We start from the raw sequence: 20,916 nt of genomic DNA, 5'->3' as shown, positions 1-20,916 counted from the left end.
GGGGTGAGTTCCCGTTCCTCAGTCCCTGCTCCTGCCCACCTAGCAGTTTGAAAGCACGTCAAAGTGCAAGTAGATAAATAGGTACCACTCCGGCGGGAAGGTAAACGGCGTTTCCATGCGCTGCTCTGGTTCGCCAGAAGTGGCTTAGTCATGCTGGCCACATGACCTGGAAGCTGTACGCCAGTTCCCTCAGCCAGTAAAGCGAGATGAACGCCGCAACCTCAGAGTCGGCCACGACTGGACCTAATGGTCAGGGGTCCCTTTACCTTTACTTAGAAAGGAGACTTGACCAGAAGCAGCTGTGAAACTGCTTTGCTCCTCTTCCCCGCAGAGTCTGACGTCTTATATTTTGATGGCGACGATGCTATTGCCTACAAGTTCCGCACCAGAACAGTCCGTACCGTCCAAGACATGCTTGGGTTCAACTTCAAGACGATGGAACGCGAGGGGATCTTAATGTACGCGGCGGGGGCCCAGGGCGACTACATCAGCCTGGAACTGCAACAGGCCCAACTGGTCTTCAGCATAAGCCTTGGTGAGTTTGGAGGGGGGGAAAGCATGCAAGTCCCAACTCAGAGATAGGCGACGTGGTGCCCTCCAGCTGTCGTTGGGCTCCAAGTCCATCATCCCTGACTGTTGACCACGCTGGTGGGAGTTGGTGACAAGCTGCTAAGGCAGTGATTGGGTACCTGGGTGGAGATCTGCAGTTGTGACATAACTCATTTGTGAATATCCTTGATTGGCGTGAGAGTAAACAACTGATAACAACAACAACAATTTTATTATTTATACCCTGCCCATCTGGCTGGGTTGCTCCACCTTCCAACACATATAAAAACATAATATAACATCAACTATTAAAAACTTCCCCATAAAGGGCTGTCTTCAGGTGTCTTCTAAAAGTTGTGTAGTTCTTTAACTCCTTGACATCTAATGGGTGGGCATTCCAGTATACCTGAAGGAGCGTCTTCACGCCCATCGTTCAGCCCAGACACTGAGGTCCAGCTCCGAGGGCCTTCTGGCGGTTCCCTCACTGCGAGAAGAGAGGTTACGGGAAACCAGGCAGAGGGCCTTCTTGGTAGTGGCGCCCTCCCTGTGGAACGCCCTCCCATTAGATGTCAAGGAAATAAACAATTATCTGACTTTTAGAAGACATCTGAAGGCAGCCCTGTTTAGGTAAGCTTTTAATGTTTGATGTTTTATCATGTTTTTAATATTCTGTTGGGAGACGCCCAGAGTGGCTGGGGAAACCCAGCCAGATGGGCAGGGTATAGATAATAAATTATTATTATTATTATTATTATTATTATTATTATTATTATTATTATTACTGCTGCTACTACTACAGAAGCACAATGAAAGCATAACATTAATCAAGGCAGTCAAACTCATAGCAATGCATGTAGATGTTTCAGGGTGCTAAGATTTGAGATTTCATTTAGCAGACCTCTCCTGTGAAGCTCTCTGGCAGAGGTGGTGCAGTTTGCAACGTCTGCATGCAAGACTTTGGCAGCTGAGCTCACTAAGCAGCTCAGGCTAAGCAGAGATGATCTTGAGCTCAAATGACATAAAGTTGATAGACTTTCATCTTTAAATGTGAGCACCGCATTTGCATGTGAAATGGGTGTATTTGTGAGAGAGTTTTAAAGGGCATGCGAATGGGTGGATAGGTGCACGCCAAACCTTTCTGCTGTCCTTCATCCCCATGCTTCCATCTCCCCAGGTACTTTTATCTCAGCTAAACTCTTGATACCGAAAGCGATCTTAGCTGGGAGAAAGCGTCTGTGGAGGATAAAACTGGCTGGAGTAAGGGCCCCACACTTCTTTGACCCTTCGAAATTGCAACCCACATCTGCCACACCTGTGAATAGACACAAGATAACATCTGTGGTAAAATGGTAAAGGGACGCGGGTGGCGCTGTGGGTTAAACCACAGAGCCTAGGACTTCCCGATCAGAAGGTCGGTGGTTCAAATCCCCGCGAGGGGGTGAGCTCCCGTTGCTCGGTCCCTGCTCCTGCCAACCTAGCAGTTCGAAAGCACGTCAAAATGCAAGTAGATAAATAGGTACCGCTCTGGCGGGAAGGTAAACGGCGTTTCCATGCGCTGCTCTGGTTCACCAGAAGCGGCTTAGTCATGCTGGCCACATGAACCGGAAGCTGTACGCCGGCTCCCTCGGCCAATAAAGCGAGATGAGCTAACCCTAACCCTAACCCTAACCCTAACCCTAACCCTAACCCTAACCCTAACCCCGGAACGGATTATGTTTGACAACCAGGGAACCTCTTTTTCTGTAAACAAACAATAAACGTCCCCAAAAATGGCAGAAGTAATTTCTTTCCCAAATAGGTTTTATCTTAAACAATAGCAAACGCAGTAAATAAAGAGTTCCCTTGTAATATGTCAGTGGTTCAGTGCTCATTTCTTCTCTTTCCAAAATAGATTTTATCTTGAACAATGGCAAACTTGGTAATAAATGGTCCACTTGTAATGTATCAGTGGTTCAGTGCTCGGACGTTGTTCCGGTAACCTGGCATTTCGTCGCTAAAGAGCCTAGTCATCGAGCTTTGTAGTAAATAATGTACAAGAGAAGACTGTTGGCAGTAATCCACCCTAGAGGCCACCAGAGCATAGACAACAGAAGTTAGGCTATCCCTATTCAGATAGAGGCACAGCTGAGCCACCAGCCAAAGCTGATGGAAGGCACTCTACATCACTGAGGCCGCCAGAGCCTCAAGCAACAGCAAAGGATCCAGGAGGACCCCCAAGCTATCTTATCTGCTCCTTCAGATGATGTGTAGGAAACCACCCACTAACAGTCTTAGCTGGATTGAACTTCTGTTCAGCTTTCATCCAGGCCATTACCAAGGCAAGACTGCAGTCCATCACACATCCACTGCCACACCTGCAGATATTAAATAAATAATAGAATAATATATTGTTATATGAATGGTCTATTATTGTATTAACTTAGTTCACTGATTGATTTGATTTTGTGTCCTGCCCTTCCTTCCCAAAAAGCCCAGAGTGGCAAACAAATAATGCTGTTTAAAAGGAAACAGAAACAATTAAAAGCATCAACAATCAGTTTAAAACGTCCCTAAAAGCTGTTAGAGCTGTTTAAAAAGTTCTTTGATTCAGTGATCTGCAGGATTCCTGGAACATTGTTCTTCGGCCACCCAAAGTCCTGAGTTGCAGTTTCAAAATTGACCTTTTCCTCAGTTTTCTGGGAACTCCCAGTACAAAAAAACAGCATTCTTTGCCTGTCTTCTGCCCATGGGTATATACAGTGGTACCTCGGATTACATATTCTTTGGGTTATATACGCTTCAGGTTACAGACTCCGCTAACCCAGAAATAGTATACCTCAGGTTAAGAACTTTGCTTCAGGATGAGAACAGAAATCATGCTCCGGCGGCAGCGGGAGGCCCCATTAGCTAAAGTGGTGCTTCAGATTAAGAACAGTTTCAGGTTAAGAACGGACCTCCGGAACGAATTAAGTACTTAACCCAAGGTACCACTGTACTGGCTCACCAAATAACCAAGGCCAAAAGTTGGATTTTAGAGGGGCACGGAAAGAACTTGAATGACTTGGCTCTGCTCTTCTGCAGACAATATCTCCCGCATCCTGTTGACATGCTGTTTTTCTGCTCCCCAGGCAACAGCTCACTAAACATGAGCGGAGGGGAGACGATTATGAAACTGGGAAGCCTCTTGGATGACCAACACTGGCACCAAGTTCGCATCGACCGCTACAGGCGATTTGTCAATTTCAGCTTGGACGGGGAGGTCTTGCAGTACCGCCTTAACGGAGAGTTTGATCAGCTTGACCTGGACAAAGAGGTGATTGGGATGGCATGGTGGGCAGCTGCTCACAGCTCTGCTAGGGGTTTACACTTGCGATGCCCTGATTGGAGATTTTAAATTGAAGCCCCAAATTGAACCCTGCTCTTCTCCCTTTCTCCGTGGCAGTGGTACCTTTCAGTGTTTCCCAGCCTTACATAATTTGATCCCTTCTGGGTTTCCTTGACTTCTGCAGATCTTCTTTGGGGGAATAATGAACTATGAGAAGCAGCGCCTTGTCTATCGTCCAAACTTCCGTGGCTGCATGGAAAACATTGCCTACAATTTGGTCTATATCAGCAACTTGGCAAGACGCCGTAAACCGTCTATTAGGATCGAGGTGAGGATGAACGTGTTGCTGGGGTCTGCAAAAACAGAGAGAGATAACTTTGTTTAGTTGCCCCTGACTCTGTTGCAGATGTTTGCTGAGACTGCGGAAGCAGCTTTGTTGTTGTTTAGTCGTTTAGTCGTGTCCGACTCTTCGTGATCCCCCGGACCAGAGCACACCAGGCACTCCTGTCTTCCACTGCCTTCCGCAGTTTGGTCAAACTCATGCTGGTAGCTTTGAGAACACTGTTCAACCATCTCGTCCTCTGTCGTCCCCTTCTCCTTGTGCCCTCCATCTTTCCCAACATCAGGGTCTTTTCCAGGGAGTCTTCTCTTCTCATGAGATGGCCAAAGTATTGGAGCCTCAGCTTCAGGATCTGTCCTTCCAGTGAGCACTCAGGGCTGATTTTCTTAAGAATGGATAGGTTTGATCTTCTTGCAGTCCATGGGACTCTCAAGAGTCTTCTCTAGCACCATAATAGTCCAAATGTAGGGCTCTTCGGCTTACACTTATTCTATTATGAGGCTCACATTGACCATGCAGCCCTCTGCACTTCTGTTATTTTCTCTCTCTAGTAAATTCAGAAGCAAGTAGACTTTTATAGAGATGCCTGCATATTCAGCACCCAGACATATTTTCCTCTGGGTCTGCTACCCATCAGTGGGGAGCAACTGAGAGAGAAAAGGACAATGTTGTATAAAGTGTATGGCTGCAGCTCATTTTTCTGTAAGAAGAGCTGCTTCAGGAAGATAAAAATAGCAGGGATAATGCCTGAACAGAAAGGTGGACCCTTATTCCTTGCTGAATGTTGCATGTATTTTGCGATTGCACATTTGCAATTTTGGGTGATGCCATTGCATCTTGAAGTTTGAGGTTCTGAACAGCTGAGAAGTAGGGCTTGCAGTTGACCTTATTGACATTTTCCCAGCTTGTGTTTTGTTAGCCCCAAAATGGAAAATAAGGGAGGTCCCAACCAAAGAAGATTGGCAACTTAAATTGACAAAATATGCACAACTTGTAGACTTAACATATATATAATATGAGAACAAGAAGAACATTTAAAGAAGATTGGAAAACGGTTCTTGAATATATGGAAAATAATTGTGCACAGCTGAAAATGCTGGTAGCATTAAGATAAATTCAACAGTGTAACTAGGTTTTGGTGGATGCAATAGTGGAAAACCGATTGGTATAGTTTTTGTAAAACATGCAGGGATATAAGATACGTAAAATGAACCACAGAAAGAGAAGAGGGGAAGTCATGGATACCTTAAGTATGTAAAATGTTTATCTGAAATTGTAAAACATAAAATTTAATAAAAATCATATTAAAAAAAGGAAAGAAAGTCAAAGGAGTAAATGCAATGAGAACACCGAGTGGAGTTACGCCTCTGTTTCTACCTACTTCTGAGGCTACTTCTGGCACTGTCCTGTTCTTAGCACCAAAAACATGATAACATTAATTTTATTCCAAAAGAAGCCAGAGATTTGCAACCTGCAGAGTTGCGTGGCTGTTAATAAGTCCATCTGCTGCACAGTGCAGTCACAGGAGCATATGGCCCTGCTGTGATGGAACAGCAACCAAGCCACCTCCTTAGCTGTCTCCTCCTTTGTTTCAGGGCCACTTGGGCGACTACTGTCGAGACAACCTCTTGTTCCCCTTCACCTTTGCCGGGGTCAACAACTTCTTGCAGGTGCCCGGGTACCCGCGGCGCAATCAGCTGGCTGTCAGCTTCAGCTTCCGCACCTGGGATGTTGTGGGGCTGCTCATGTACACGTCCTTTGCAGACGACCTGGGCTGGCTCGAGATGGTGCTGAGCGACGGGCAGATCAACGTGACCATCGCTCAGCCGAAAACCAAAACAAAGACCAAGAAGCTGGAGTTTGCGGCAGGTATGAGGAGGGGACGGAGGAGGGACGGTTTTCTTCTACAGTGGTACCTTGGTTCTCGAACGGCTTAGTAGTTGAACAACTTGGAACCCGAGCACTGCAAACCCGGAAGTAAGTGTTCCAGTTTGCGAACCTTTTTCGGAAGCCGAACGTGCTCCGTTTTGAGTGCCACACTTCCAATCCGAGTGTTACGCTGAGATCTGTCTGTTTTTGCTATTTATTTTGCATTTTTGTTTTTGTGGCTTTCTTTTGTTTTCTTGACTGTGTGGAACCCAGTTCAGTTACTGATGGATTGATTGTGTGACTGCAGTACATTGTTTATTGCTTTCGTTTTATGAATCAGTGGTCTCCTTAGATAGTAAAATTCATGTTAAATTGCTGTTTTAGGGGTTGTTTTTAAAAGACTGGAACGGATTAGTCCCTTTTGCATTACTTGCTATGGGAAAGTGCGCCTTGGTTTTGGAACGCTTTGGTTTTGGAACGGAATTCCGGAATGGATTAAGTTTGAGAACCAAGGTACCACTGTAATTGTTTTGAGGTGAAACTTTAAAATGCCTGCCCTGGAGGCAAAACAGAGGAATGCAACCTGGCATGCCATTTGGGTTTGTTTTTCTTTTAAAAATTATGCATTCTGTTGCATCGGAATCACTCAAGGTAGCAGATATTTCATTGAGGGCTTTGGTGGCCCTAGATGTGGGGACCCGTGGCTCTAACATGAGGAGTCTGAGGAGTCTTATCCCCTCGTGTCCCTCCACCCACAGGATATCGCCTGAATGATGGCTTCTGGCATTCAGTGGCCTTGATGGTGCGCGAAACCATGGCCGTCATCACCATCGATGACCAGAATGACGCCAGCTTCCGCGTTGACAGAGACATTCAGCTGCGCACGGGGAACCAGTACTTCTTTGGAGGTGGGTTCTGGGTTGGTTAAAGGGGGAACTGGTCATTTTTTCCCCAAGAGGGTGGGCTGATGGTTGGTTAACTAATAGGCAGCCGTCAGGCTTCGTGGAATCCTATCCCTCCCATGTAGCAGCCAAGAAGAAGAGAAACAATAATAGTTCTTACCAAGTAATTTATTCTTTTTTTTTAAAAAAAAAAATTTTATTAAGTTTCCAATTAACAAACCAATCTTATCACATTAGTTATACCAAATTATACCAATGCATAATACACGCCAAATAATTAGCCAAATTTTAAATTTTTGTTGGGGGTACGCATGCTTCGAGTTCAGTAAGGGTCTAATCATCTCATATTTCTGCTGCTTTGATATTCACAAGTCCCATCTTCCCATCTCCTTGCTGTTATCCTTTTTCTTCTTAATAACCTCCGAGTGTTTCCACAAGCAAGTTGAATCAAGCATTATTTATGTTTCTATGTGAACTTTGTAACGCTCTCCCGTAATTCATCTGACACGGTGATCCAAAAGTCCTGTTCGAGCAGCAGGCACCATTTTCGACAGTTCTGATGAAATACAGTCTAGCGTCTGCTCCTTAATTTTCCCAGACCAGTTGCACCATAAATTAGTCTTTCCAGGGGAGTTTTCGCCCATTCAGATTTACAATCCTCACATAGTAGCAAAACAGTGGCCCAACTCCCCCTTTGAATATAGATATCACAACAAAGTTTGTCTCATAATGGCGGATCTCATAACTGCGCAACAGGAAAGCCTTTCTCTTTCCAGATCTTCCACAAAACAAAATCCTTAGTTAATATTTTCATTTCCACACAGTTTGTTTTCCAATCTCACTTGCTATCGATCAATCATGTGACGGTTCTTCTAGGGGAGGGGTTGTTAAGTAAAGCATATTGAAAAAGAAAGAAGTTTTCCCCCCCTCCCCCTTCCATTCCGTTTTCACATACCGACATAGCTGTGATTCTTTGCTGCAGTCTTCTGTTCGTTCCATCCCATCACTCTTAACTTCTCATCAGTAGATTTAATTAGCAGATAAAACACCCTTTCCTTCGCTCGAAGCATGTGCATTTACTTACATCCAATTATATTATCTTAAGCAATGCAACCAGGTCGCTCTCGGAAGCAGCGTCAGGGAGATCCAGAATCTCACTCGAGGGCTTTCTGTCCAGTGCCCCCCCTCCTTCTTTTGAACTCGGGGGTGATATATTGGCAACTGCGGACAAGGCTGTGTCTCCCTATCCCCTAGGGAGACCCCGGGAGGCTGATTTACTCCCATCATCAGCCCCTTAATTACCTCGTGAGAGCCGGAGAGATGGTATTGCCTGCCATCTTCCAAGGCGCCCCTAGCAGCCCCCCCAAGTAATTTATTCAATAGTCACAGAGAGACATGAAGGAATGCAGTCTCCCCTAGATAGTGGCGTTGCTCCAAGTAAAGTCTCACCCCCTACGTCTCTCCTATTCTATGTCACCCCTGCGCTGGCTAATCTGAGCTTTCTGCGTCTGAGCCTTTTTGTTCTACTACCCTCAATGCTCGTCTGGTCCTGGGAGAGGGGGGTCAGGAATGCTTTCCAAGGGCACTGAGTCTGTCAGCTGTCTCTCCCCTGGTGCTGCTTCTTCCTGCTGCTCCCCCAATATTTCCCAGCTTCTCCCCTCTGCAGCCCCTGAACTATGACCTTCTGCAAACCACTGTTCTAAATCTATAATGTCCTCTTCTTCTCGGGAAGGTTTGGGAGAAGGGGCAGTGACCCCCACCATTCCTCCTCAGTCCAGCCCCTGACAGCAGCAAGCTCTATGGGTCCATGGGAGCTGCCTGCTGATGTACTGGTTTTGAGAACAACTATTAAGGGCACCTGAGAAGAGATGGGGAGGCAGCCAGGCACATGTATTGTAAGCTGCTCTGAGTTACCTTGGGAAAAGAGTGAACCATACTGTCAGGGAACTGCCATCGGAGCCAAGAGTGGAGGTAAGACTCCCCAATGATGCAAGAGAAGGGACCAGCAGGGAGAGAGAGAACACTTCCTTTGGGGAAGGAAATCGGCGTGACACCAGGAAGAAAGGGGAGCAGGGAAGGACTTCGGAGAGATGGCTCCAAGACTCTTCCACAGAGACCAGCGGGGAGAGCCCAGGACCTCCGCTGGCCACGCCCACTCTGCGCAGAAGACTTCCACGCAGGGAAGCTAGGCGGAGACTTGGCGTCAAGCAGCTTTTATGTTGGAAGAAGTTTAGGAAACACCCACTGACGGATTCTGCCAGTGACTGACACAGCCACGGAGAAAGGGCTGTCCAGCCAGGGAAAGGTCTAGCAGGACAACGTTGCCTAGAGCAGCAGCCCCCTTACGCACGAGCAACCCCCAATTCCCTTTACACATGCATTTAATAAATAATAAAAATGAAAAGAGGAACAAACGGCTCAGTTGTTTTAAGCCATTTTAATCGAGGTGCAAACTGAAGTTTGAAGGTGTTGGAAAAAGGCCTAGCTAAATCTCACGGTCACGGAGCGTAGACTAAGGAGGACTGTTCTAGAAATGGGGGCTAGTCATCAGTGCTATCACCTCAAAAGTAAAAAGAACAGGGCGGAAGAAGCCCAAAAGCAAAATGCATTGCAAACTAAATGTACAATAGTAATGGTAAAGGGACCCCTGACCATTAGGTCCAGGCACGGACGACTCTGGGGTTGCGGCACTCATCTCGCTTTATTGGCCGAGGGAGCCAGCATACAGCTTCCAAGTCATGTGGCCAGCATGACTACGCTGCTTCTGGCGAACCAGAGCAGCGCACGGAAACGCCGTTTACCTTCCCGCCGGAGCAGTACCTATTTATCTACTTGCACTTTGATGTGCTTTCGAACTGCTAGGTTGGCAGGAGCAGGGACCGAGCAATGGGAGCTCACTCCCAACCTTCTGATAGGCAAGTCCTAGGCTCTGTGGTTTAGACCACAGCGCCACCCACACCCCACATATAATACACAGGGCATCACGCTATTCCCTCATCCACTCACTTTTTTGTTTCTGTTTCGTGAAATGTAATGGAGGACTTTCCCCCTTCCTTTCGGTTGATGGTTGCTGCGTCTTTCCTAGGCTGCCCCAAGCCAGCCTCTCGGACGGGCTGTGCCTCCAACCAAACGGCCTTCCATGGGTGCATGCAGATGGTCAGCGTAGACCGGCAGCCCATCGAGTTAGACATGGTCCGTCTGCACCGGCTCGGCAAGTACTTTGAGGTGTACTTCAACGTGTGTGGCATCACAGACAGGTACGCTTGCCGGAGTGGCGATTCTGGCCTGGGCAGAAGATGGTGGCTTTGGCTGGCAAGAGCAGGGGATGAGATCTAGCTGGTTCTCCCTGCTGTGTGTTTGGGCCAAGCCTATAGAAATAGCGTGGTAGGAACCCAGGGGATGCTGCAGGGTCTGGGTCCAGGTCAGTGCTTGAATGGGAGATGTCCGGAAAGCTCACTCAGGCTACATTTAATTTTTAATTCTTTTAATTTTATTGAAGGTTTTCAACTATATTATATTATATTATATTATTGTATTGTATTGTATTGTAGTGTATTATTTATACATACCCCGCCCATCTGGCTGGGTTTCCCCAGCCACTCTGGGCAGCTTCCAACAAAAGATTAAAAACACGTTGAAACATCAGACATTAAAAACTTCGCTAAACATAGACCATCAAATTTAATAGACCATTAAATTCAAACTAAACTGAAAAGAATAATAAAAAAACGAACAGAAAAAAACTAGAGAAAAAGAAAGATACATTAATAATAACCCTTATATGATCCTCATAAAATTATAAATATATCTATGTAGGCCTCAGAGAGTTGAATCTTCCTGCCTCCCACCTGGGAGAACTTCTCCTTCTTGAGTCTCCCACTCTGAGAAAAACCACTCTGGCCTGCCTCTCATAATAGGTTCCTTCCTCTTCTCTCTTGTCAGCTCCCTCACTACGTTTTCTTGAAGGCAGGCAAGATGTGCACTTCCTTGTCCAGATGGTGGAGAAATGTTTTTGCATCCTTCAATCTGGTCTTGGCAAGCTTTGGGGGATGCTTGGAAAAAATGGTTCATGCTGGACTCGGAAGGTGCATCTTGTCTGCTATGCCTACTCCTGTTCCTCAGGAAAGGGCTTGAAAATAACCTACCAGATGTCATAGCACCAGTTTATAGAGATCAGAGCTTTTGCTCGGAGTTGAAATATCAACACAGTTATTTTTTGATTGCCTCCTTCTCAAAGAACCTTCGAGAGTGGGGAAAGGACCTTCTAAAATTATCATCAAAGTGGAGGAAAAGGTTAAGGAACTTGGGGGAAACACACAGATTCTTAATTAAAAAATGGAGAGGATATATTGATTTAATAGTATCCTTCCTAACGCACGCTTGTGAGTCAGCAGCAGAGTGCATCCCCCAATATATATAGCAGGATGCTAGTTGGTAGATTTGTTTGAATCTCTTTCCTTAGGCAATCCAGTGTGGCTTTGTTCAGCTTGGGTTTGGTTCCTGGTAAGTCCCCTTTTACCCCTCCCAAAAAAGAATAAAGACACAACAGTCTTCTTTTAAAAGTAATAGGACGTTTACTCACATTCAGTTCACGGTTGGATCCCTCTAAGCTTTAGCTTAGAGTTACAGAAGAGCGTTTGAGTTCATCTCATATGTGAATGAGCTCATGTGCTGCTGGCTGAGAGCCAGCAGACAGCAAAATAGATCAGTATCAAGCAGAAGAAGAAGGGAGGTGGCTGCGTGACCAGCCCCTTTTATGGGGTCTCCCAGGATCACACCCACCAACCTGGTCACACGCAGGGGGAGGATGCTCCAGACCAGGTGTGACAAGAAGTCCTCCTGGCTGTGGAGTAACACCCCTCTGTGTGTCCACTCTGGGCAAACAGGAAGTGTTGTACTTGACTGCTTGTGTTACATACCACAAATGGGACAAATGCCCCTGAAGAAAACTAGCCCAGGGTGTTCAGTAGCCAGTATCTGGGGGTGGGAGAATTTAAAATCTTGAATGGAGATGGAATAGGGTCTCCTGGAAGGAGGGCAGACTGGCAGAAGTGTGCCACACTGCCATGTTATGTTGCAGGTCCCACTGCAGGAGGCTGGCAGTGCCATCATGCTTTAATGTTGCAAACTGCCCTGTGATCTTTCAACAAAGGGCGGTACGTAAATTTAATAAATAATATTCATGATCACAGTCATGCCGTGCCTATGAGCTTACTGTGGGTACTGGCTTTGCCAAAGGTGAAGTCAAAAGCGCCAGGCTAGAGGGGTAGTTTTCAATGTTTCAGGAGTGGCAGTTGTCTTGCCAACAAACTAGAAAAGAGATAGTGTACCAGGAAGCTTGACTAACTGACTGATTGATTGATTGATTGATTGAATTTATATTCTGCCCTATATCCGGAGATCTCAGGACAGCTCACAGAACACAAAACCACAAAATATATATACAAAATAAAAACAACAACCCAATTACCACCCCCAACCACGTTTTAAAAGGGCATCGGATGCCAATCAAATCCACCAAAGGCCTGGTTAAAAAGGAATGCTTTTGCCGGGCACCTAAAGGTGTATAAGGAAGGCGCCAGGCGAACTTCCCTGGGGAGAGCATTCCACAGACAGGGAGCCGCTGCAGAGAAGGCCCCGTTCTCGTGTTGCCACCCTCTGCACCTCTTGAGGAGGAGGCTTGGATCCCTGCTGCGATGGGGAGTCCCTTCCTCTGGTGCCAGCTTGCTTCTCATGTCATCCCAGGTGCACTCCCAACATGTGCGAACATGGAAGCCGCTGCATCCAGTCCTGGGATGACTTCACCTGCATCTGCGACTTGACGGGATACAAGGGGGAGACTTGCCACACACGTAAGGCCCTGAGGATGGGGAGCGGAAGGGAGAGCTTCAGGTGCTGACCACACGAGCGCTGACCCCTCACTTCCTTCTTAAACCTTGCAGCCGTTTACAAGGAAAGCTGTGAGGCCTACCGACTCAGCGGCAAAGTGTCTGGAAACTACACCATTGACCCGGACGGCAGCGGGCCCCTGAAACCTTTTTACGTCTACTGTGATATTCGAGGTATGGGGGAAATGTGTGGGATACAGGTCTTTATCAGGGGGCGTCCAGTGCAGGGTGGAATGGGCACAGCAGCGAAAAGAAAAGGAAGCCTTGGAGTATATGCAGAGAGCAGAGCCATCATCGCTGAGCAAAACAAGCCAGACTCTACCAATATATTATTTAGATGCCCAAGCAGCCAGGCATTGTGCAAAAACTGTTGAAAGAGAACATGCTAGAACCCGAAAGCTTTACAACAGAAATCTTCAGCTTGTAATCTAAATTTTGCAGAGGGGTAGTGTATCATTTTTATGTGCTGAATATCGGCAAGCAACGCCCTTTCCTTTCCTGGAACGCTGCTTTTCAGTATTGTTGCTGATTTATGGAATGTGGCATCGCATGAAAAAACATTACCGGTTGTATTTTGCTGCTCGTCTAAATAGCAACAAGTGTTGCGCCGCAGAGCGCTTTTAAAAAATGGCAAATGGAAAATGGCAAAAGAAGCATAATGGAGGTGAGAGGTGTCAGGGACTGGCTGGACCGAAGAGGAGTGGTGGGAGCCCCAAGAGAAACCCCAGAGGAGGAAGGATCAGAGCCCGGGGATTGGTGGTGGGACACTGAGGAGAGGTCAGAGAGAGAACTGGATGCTGAAGGGGAAACAGGGTTTAGTGAGCAGGGAGAGCCGGTGACAGGGAGCAGTTCAGACTCAGAGGATGAAGCAGAGGACGGGGGTTCAAGAGGCTGCTGAAGAATCCAGGGCGTCTCCCTCTTCAGCTGTGACAAGCTCCCCTCCCTGCTGGTCTCCAAGAACGTGCAGGATAATGAGAGCAGAATGGAGGCCAGAGGTGCACAGACGCAGTTTGAGACTGCTTGGGAAACATCTGGGAGAGGAGGAGCCTTAGACGGGGTGGAGGGCAGGGGCCTTCAGTCCTGGCAACTGCTCTGGCAAGACCTACTGGGAATTGTTGCTGAGTTGTATGCCGTATCCTTGAATAAGGAGTTAGCTTCACGGGCAATTGCCTCTACCTCTCTGTACTGAGCTACATCAACTCGAACCTTGACGAGTTGTGGCACCCGGTGCGATTCCTAGCATCTCTAAGTAGGGCCAGAGTTACCCAGCCTGAAATCCTGCCAGCCAGTGTAGACAGCACTGGGATAGGCTGATTGATCATTCAGCTTTTATAAGGTCTTCTGCTGGAGGCTGGCTCTGTAGACTGGCTACAGAAAGGCCTCTCTGCCTGCCCTCGTAGGGTTTCCACAGCCAGCCCTGCAGGCCACTGTCTCCATTGCATGGGGAGGGGGCAGTTGTTTTTCCTGTCGCACACTCGTTTTGCACCCTTTCTGCCTTCCAGAGGACCGGGCTTGGACCATCGTCTGGCACAATCGATACTGGGTCACACGAGTGACCGGTTACAGCCCTGAAAGGCCTTTCCTGGGCACTGTGGACTACTGGAACGCCTCGTGGAGCGAGGTTTCAGCTCTGGCCAATGCCTCTGAATACTGCGAGCAGCAAATTGAGTTCCGCTGTTACTTCTCTCGCCTGCTCAACACCCAGAGTGAGTGACCAGGTGGATGGAGCTGCACGGCTGCACCCTCGGGTGCTGTGTGGGTTTCGCTTTTAGCACCTGCTAAAATTCGAAATTTGCTAAAATCCAACCATTCCAGGTGGCTTGTTTTTGTTCTGCCTCTTCTCCATGGTCCCTGTGCAGGACCTGTGTTTTTCTCAAGTGGGAAACTTCTAAAGTTAGGCTCATGTTTTCGGTGGGTACCTTGCCCTACCTTCTGTGCCATCGTTCCCCAAGCTGGTACCTTCCAGCTGGTGCTGAACTACAACTCCCATCATCCCTGGCCATTGGCCATGCTAGATGGGGGTGATGGGCATCGGAGATGGGGCTCTGTGTGCAGGCAGCCACTCAGAAGGACTGTAAAGGTAAAGGTATAGCGACCCCTGACCATTAGGTCCAGACGTGGCCGACTCTGGGGTTGCGGCGCTCATCTCGCTTTATTGGCCGAGGGAGCCGGCGTACAGCTTCCGGGTCATGTGGCCAGCATGACTAAGCCGCTTCTGGCGAACCAGATCCTTCCCGCCGGAAGTGCTTTCGAACTGCTAGGTGGGCAGGAGCAGGGACCAAGCAACGGGAGCTCACTCCGTCGCGGGGATTTGAACTGCCGACCTTCTGATCGGCAAGTCCTAGGCTTTGTTGTTTAACCCACAGTGCTACCGGCATCCCTCCCAGAAGGACAGTAGTTCCAGGTAAACCACCTGTTTCTTTCAGTTGGGTCCAAGGGCTGAGCCAAGCCCTGGAATGCCACCTGTTCCAGCACCTCTCTTGAGCCTTCAGATGATTCACTAGCAGGCTCTGTGAGATCTCCCCCTGACAGGCTCTCTCGTTCTTCCTTAGCTGGGATGCCGTTGAGCTTCTGGATGGGCCGAAACGAAGAGCGCCATTACTACTGGGGGGGCTCTCCCCCAGGGCTGGGGCGCTGCGCTTGCGGCATGGATAAGAACTGCGCCGACCCCCGTTTCTACTGCAACTGCGATGCGGACCATGCCATGTGGTGAGAGAGAAGGCGGCCCTCGTCCCTCCAAGGAGGGCCTTGGGTGGTCATGGTGGCGGGTGCGAAACGTATATCCCTAACTGATAGCGGGCCCAGTTTCCCACAACCATGGTGTTATGTACTGAAGTTCTCACCCTGGGCCAGCAGGGGGATACTGTAAATAGTTCAGGTCCACATGCAAATAAGGGATCGAAAGTGACGTTCAGTGATTGGATAGTTACAGAAATTGGTTACAGTTGCGTTGTAGTGGAGCTCTATATAAGCAGGCTGGCTGAACCCTTCAGTTCAGTTCTGTTCTGGGCCTGTGAATAAACAAGAGCTGTTTGAAGAATCGCTGTGTCGTCTGATATGTTCCCCCACAACTTAACACATTGCTCTCTCTCTCTTCCAGGCGGGCGGATAAAGGGCTGCTGAATTTTGTCGACCATCTTCCTGTCACGCAGGTGGTGATCAGCGACACGAACCGCACAGGGTCGGAGGCCCAATTCTATGTGGGCCCGTTGCGTTGCTATGGCGACCGTGAGTAGCGGCCTGAGGATACGGATGCCGTTCCCTCATGTGTCTATCGGAATGGATGGAGGGCCCCTGAGGGAGGACGGGATGGGGCTCACACCCATTTTACAGGCGCTAATAACGGACTTCCTACGATTTGCAGGCAACTCTTGGAATACCGTTTCTTTCGTCCGGGGAATGGCTTTGATCTTCCCCACTTTCCAAGTCAACTACAGCCTGGATATCAGCTTCTTCTTCAAGACTTCTGCCCCCTCTGGCACTTTCCTGGAGAACATCGGGCCGAAGAACTACATCCGTGTGGAGCTTAACAGTACGGAATCGTCATTGAAATGCCACTCAGTATTGATCCAGAGTAGATCCCAATGTATAGTTAGCAGAGTAAGAACTTAAACACATTGGAGGATTCCCAAAAAAATAGACAAGAGGCTTTACTGCTTTACTGCTACTGAAGGCAAATGAGCATAATGGTCACAAATCCAATACATTCAGGATTGGCCCTGTCCATAAGAAAACCAGTTGCAGAAGACTTACAATAACTTATAATAAGACTAAACCTTAATACTATATATACTATGTACAGAACACCACACCAGAAGGAAGAGAGAAAGTGAAACTCAGGCTCCTTCTGGCCTCTTATTATAGTCAGAAGAGATAAGAGAACCAGTTTAAACCAGCTGTATTCAGCTTCTCGGAAGGAATAACCCAAACATCATGAAGTTTCTTTCACACAGAGAAGCTTCCAGAAGCTTCCAGAACCCTCTTAAATTAAGTAAAATAGGAAAGATCTCTACACATCAGATCAATACTTTCTGTTCTAAGAAATGCAAACTGACAGGAATTGGGGGCTTGAGGCAGTGGGAGTAGTCCGAGAGGCCTTCTTAGACAGATATTGAATATATTGGCACTTTGCCCAATCCCATGTAGGGCTCTGTCCACATGGTACATTTGAAGTGGTATCAAGTAACTTTAAATAGGCATGGATTCCCCCAAAGAATTATGGGAGCTGGCGTTTGTTAAGGGTGCTGGTGGTTCTCCCGTCACAGAACTGCAGTCCCCAGAGTTTCTTTGAGAGAGGGATCGACTGTTAAACCACTCTTGAGAATTGTAGCTCTGTGAGGGGAATAGGGGTGTCCTAACAAACTCTCAGCACCCTTAGCAAACTATAGTTCCCAGGATTCTCTGAGGGAAGTCATGTCTGCTAAAAGTAGTATGATACTGCTTTAAATGTGCGGTGCAGGTGGGCCCTAACAGTGGCCCTAAGGTGGGCCCTGTTAGAAATGTGAACGAGATGGAGAACTAAGGCTGTATTGCTTGGAAACTGAATCTTGAGTCATCTAAGTAATATTATTAATAATAATATTAATTCTATTATTTGTACCACTCTGGGTAAAAAGGTAAAGGGAACCCTGACCATTAGGTCCAGTCGTGACCGACTCTGGGGTTGCGGCGCTCATCTCGCTTTTACTAACAAAATATTAAAAACACAGTAAAACATCAAACATTAAAAGCTTCCCTAAACAGGGCTGCCTTCAGAGGTCTTCTAAAAGTCAGAAGGTTGTTTATTTCCTTGACATCTGATGGGAGGGCGTTCCACAGGGCGGGTGCCACCACCGAGAAGGCCCTCTGCCTGGTTCCCTGTAGCTTCACTTCTCTCAGTGAGGGAACCGCCAGAAGGCCCTCAGAGCTGGACCTCAGTATCCGGGCTGAACAATGGGGTTTGAGACACTCCTTCAGGTATATAAGACCAAGGTCATTTAGGACTTTATAGATCAGCACCAACACTTTGAATTGTGTTCCGAAACATACTGGGAGCCAGTGTAGATCCTTTAGGACTGGAGTTACAGTGGCTGTAGGAAATTATCAGGGCTACAGTCTCCAAAAAAACAACAAAACTTCCTTTTGCACTTACACTCAGCAGGCAGTGGACCCAGGGACAGGGAGGTAGCATTATATAGGCCCCCCCAAAGCATAGCTGTCTCCCTCCTGGTCAGGGCTGTCTTTTTTCTTTTTTCTTTTTAAGCGTTTATTAATTTTCCAATAAAACTGGTCAGGGCCGTCTTACGCATATCCAGTGCCATGGTGCAAACATCCCTCCGGCACTGCCGCCCCCCGTTTCCCAGAGTTGTCGACCCTTTTAAGGGGGGGGGACCCCAAAGTTGTTGACCTTTTTAAGGAAAAGCTGCTCCCACCCTCACGCTGCTGCTCAAGCGCGGCTGGGCATTGGCTCCCGCGACGGGATCATAGTGTGGGTCTGGGCAGCCGGGCGTGATGGAGGCAGCAGGTGGGGGTCTTGTCCGGGCAGGGACAGGCAAAGTGAGCGGGGCCGCCCACATCGCCGCAGCAGAGAAGAGCGCTCACTCAGCCGCAGTCTCGCTGTCCTTGCTTGGAGAGGAAGGGGGTGGGAAGAGAGAGCATGGCTGGAGGGGATCGGGCAGGGGAAGGAAATGCGGTTCATGTGAAGGGGTGCAGAGGTGATGGGGGCAGTGGGAGGAGGCAGACTCCCGTGCAAGGCGGTGGAGAAGCAGGGGAAGGAGGGAAGGGCGCTGGGGGCAGCAGTTGCAGCGTGCAGCCTCAAGCGCAGGGATCTTTTGAGGTAGAGTAGACGAGGGGAGCGGGACGTTGCTGGCGCTGTGGGTTAAACCACAGAGCCTAGGACTTGCCGATCAGAAGGTCGGCGGTTCGAATCCCCGCGACGGGGTGAGCTCCTGTTGCTCTGTCCCAGCTTCTGCCAACCTAGCAGTTCAAAAGCACGTCAAAGTGCAAGTGGATAAATAGGTACTGCTCAGGTGGGAAGGTAAACGCCGTTTCCGTGCGCTGCTCTGGTTTGCCAGAAGCGGCTTAGTCATGCTGGCCACATGACCTGGAAAAACTGTCTGCGGACAAACGCCGGCTCCCTCGGCCAGTAAAGCGAGATGAGCGCCGCAACCCCAGAGCCGTTTATGACTGGACCTAATGGTCAGGGGTCCCTTTACCTTTACCTAGACGAGGAGAGCAGTGGTAGAGTCATGTTTATGATGCGCAGAGCTTGGGATGCAAGCACACACCACGCAGCCGAGGAGGTGGTGTGTCACGGAGCCAGCGGAGAACCTTCCCGTCTCTGACAGGCGCTGGAGGCGCGCAGGCACCAAGCCCCCGCTCCGCCTCGCTTACCTCCCCGCTCTCCCCTCTCCGCTTGGTGCCCTGGCTCGCCGCGCCACTACGCCCAATGCTCCTGGAAGGCAGCTGTGGTGTGACACTTCTCTCCTGCTGCCGTTTTCTAGCTACCCGAGATCTGGTATTCATATACGACATTGGCAACGGGGATGAGAACCTGACAGTTCACCGGGACATGCCCTACAACGACAACGAGTGGCACGAGGTCAGGGCAGAGATCAACGTGAAGCTCGCTCGGATGCGGGTTGACCGGATGCCCTGGGTTGTGCGAGCGGCCCCTCCCCAGACCTTCATTCACATGAACCTTACAAAGCCTCTCTATGTGGGTGAGTGAGGATGGGCAGGGTGGTGTGAATGAATGAAAGAAAGAAAGAAAGAAAGAAAGAGGGAGAGAGACCCTATTGGACGACACCGTTAGAGGTTCTTTCATTGTTGATGAACCTCAAACTAGAACCAGGCTCAATACAGCTTACTCATCAATATGAAAAAGCTCAGCGAGCTCAGTTTTGTAACAGGCAAAATCTCATTTTTGTGTGCGTGTGGGGGGGGGGAATCTAGCTTTATCATCTTCACCACCCTCTTCATTTTATTTGTTAAAAACTTTATTTCCATAGCTAAAAACTTCTAGGTTCATTTTTTAAAAAAAAACATTTTTTATTTGATTTTACATGTAAAAAGCTATCACATTACCAAATGCATCACCATATATAGAGATTTCTCTGAATCTCGAAACTCCCCCCCCCCATTCCCTCCATGGGTCCTGTTGTCAACATTTATAACTGTATATTATTCCATGATTTTGTATCCATAGTGTTTGTTACATTACAAGTGTGATTAAAATCCTGCTAATGTTTCCATCTGCCGACAGCGGTCTCCTAAATAAATTACAATTTCCCACCGTTCTTTTAAAAAGTTCTTGTCCAGCTTCAAAGGCAACGGACATTACAAAAACACCTTGCTGTTTTCCACTGGAACCGGAACACTTAAAACAAGCTTGCCTAGATCCAGCAAGGCAGCTGTTGACGTTTTCGTTTCCTGTTCCCCTTTCTTAGGCGCTGCTGAATACTACCTGCGCCCCTTCTTGGGCTGCTTGCGGGGCCTGCGCATGAACGGGGTCACCCTCAACTTGGAGGGGAAAGCCAACGAGACGGAAGGAGTGCTTGTGAACTGCACCGGGCATTGCCGGAACCCTCTGGTGCCGTGCCGGAACTACGGCACCTGCCTGGAGGCCTACAGCCACTACACCTGCAACTGCTCAGTCTCTGCCTTTGAAGGACCTTTCTGCAACCTGGGTGAGAGCCCTAAACAAGTCCGGAGGGTTGGGATGAAGTGGGGCAGGACGGAGAAGGCACGGCTGATTTTCCCCCACCTTCGCCGCATCAAGCAGTTGGTCCCTTACCTTTCCCGCCCCGACCTGGCCACAGCGATCCATGCGACGGTCACCTCCAGGCTTGACTACTGTAATTCACTCTACGCGGGGCTGCCCTTGAAGCTGACCCAGAAACTCCAGCGGGTGCAGAATGCTGCAGCGAGGCTCCTCACGGGGTCTATGCCACGGGAGCATATTCACCCAGTGCTTTTCCAGCTGCACTGGCTCCCAGTGGAGTACAGGGTCAGATTTAAGGTGCTGCTTTTGATCTTTAAAGCCCTTCACAGCCTAGGACCCTCGTACTTACGGGACCGCCTCAC

At 48.5% G+C, this 20,916-nt stretch overlaps 1 protein-coding gene across 1 annotated transcript in view; it reads left to right on the top strand.

Moving 5' to 3' along the window:
* CNTNAP1 (contactin associated protein 1) overlaps nucleotides 1-20,916 on the top strand; it is a 42,630-nt gene that overhangs the window by 10,794 nt on the left and 10,920 nt on the right. Inside the window, exons 5-18 of the mRNA XM_083582446.1 lie at nucleotides 332-535; nucleotides 3,657-3,841; nucleotides 4,038-4,181; nucleotides 5,789-6,062; nucleotides 6,821-6,970; nucleotides 10,050-10,221; nucleotides 12,710-12,816; nucleotides 12,907-13,026; nucleotides 14,355-14,558; nucleotides 15,405-15,561; nucleotides 15,953-16,080; nucleotides 16,217-16,384; nucleotides 19,335-19,553; nucleotides 20,280-20,519. Coding sequence (XP_083438572.1) covers nucleotides 332-535; nucleotides 3,657-3,841; nucleotides 4,038-4,181; nucleotides 5,789-6,062; nucleotides 6,821-6,970; nucleotides 10,050-10,221; nucleotides 12,710-12,816; nucleotides 12,907-13,026; nucleotides 14,355-14,558; nucleotides 15,405-15,561; nucleotides 15,953-16,080; nucleotides 16,217-16,384; nucleotides 19,335-19,553; nucleotides 20,280-20,519 — 2,472 coding nt within the window. The remainder of the gene's footprint in view (nucleotides 1-331; nucleotides 536-3,656; nucleotides 3,842-4,037; nucleotides 4,182-5,788; nucleotides 6,063-6,820; nucleotides 6,971-10,049; nucleotides 10,222-12,709; nucleotides 12,817-12,906; nucleotides 13,027-14,354; nucleotides 14,559-15,404; nucleotides 15,562-15,952; nucleotides 16,081-16,216; nucleotides 16,385-19,334; nucleotides 19,554-20,279; nucleotides 20,520-20,916) is intronic.

This window comes from Podarcis filfolensis (genome assembly GCF_964270895.1).
Source record: "Podarcis filfolensis genome assembly, chromosome: 13".
Classification (NCBI taxonomy): domain Eukaryota; kingdom Metazoa; phylum Chordata; class Lepidosauria; order Squamata; family Lacertidae; genus Podarcis; species Podarcis filfolensis.
Note: the sequence above shows the minus strand (reverse complement) of the source record. Positions and strands in the feature narration are given on the sequence as shown.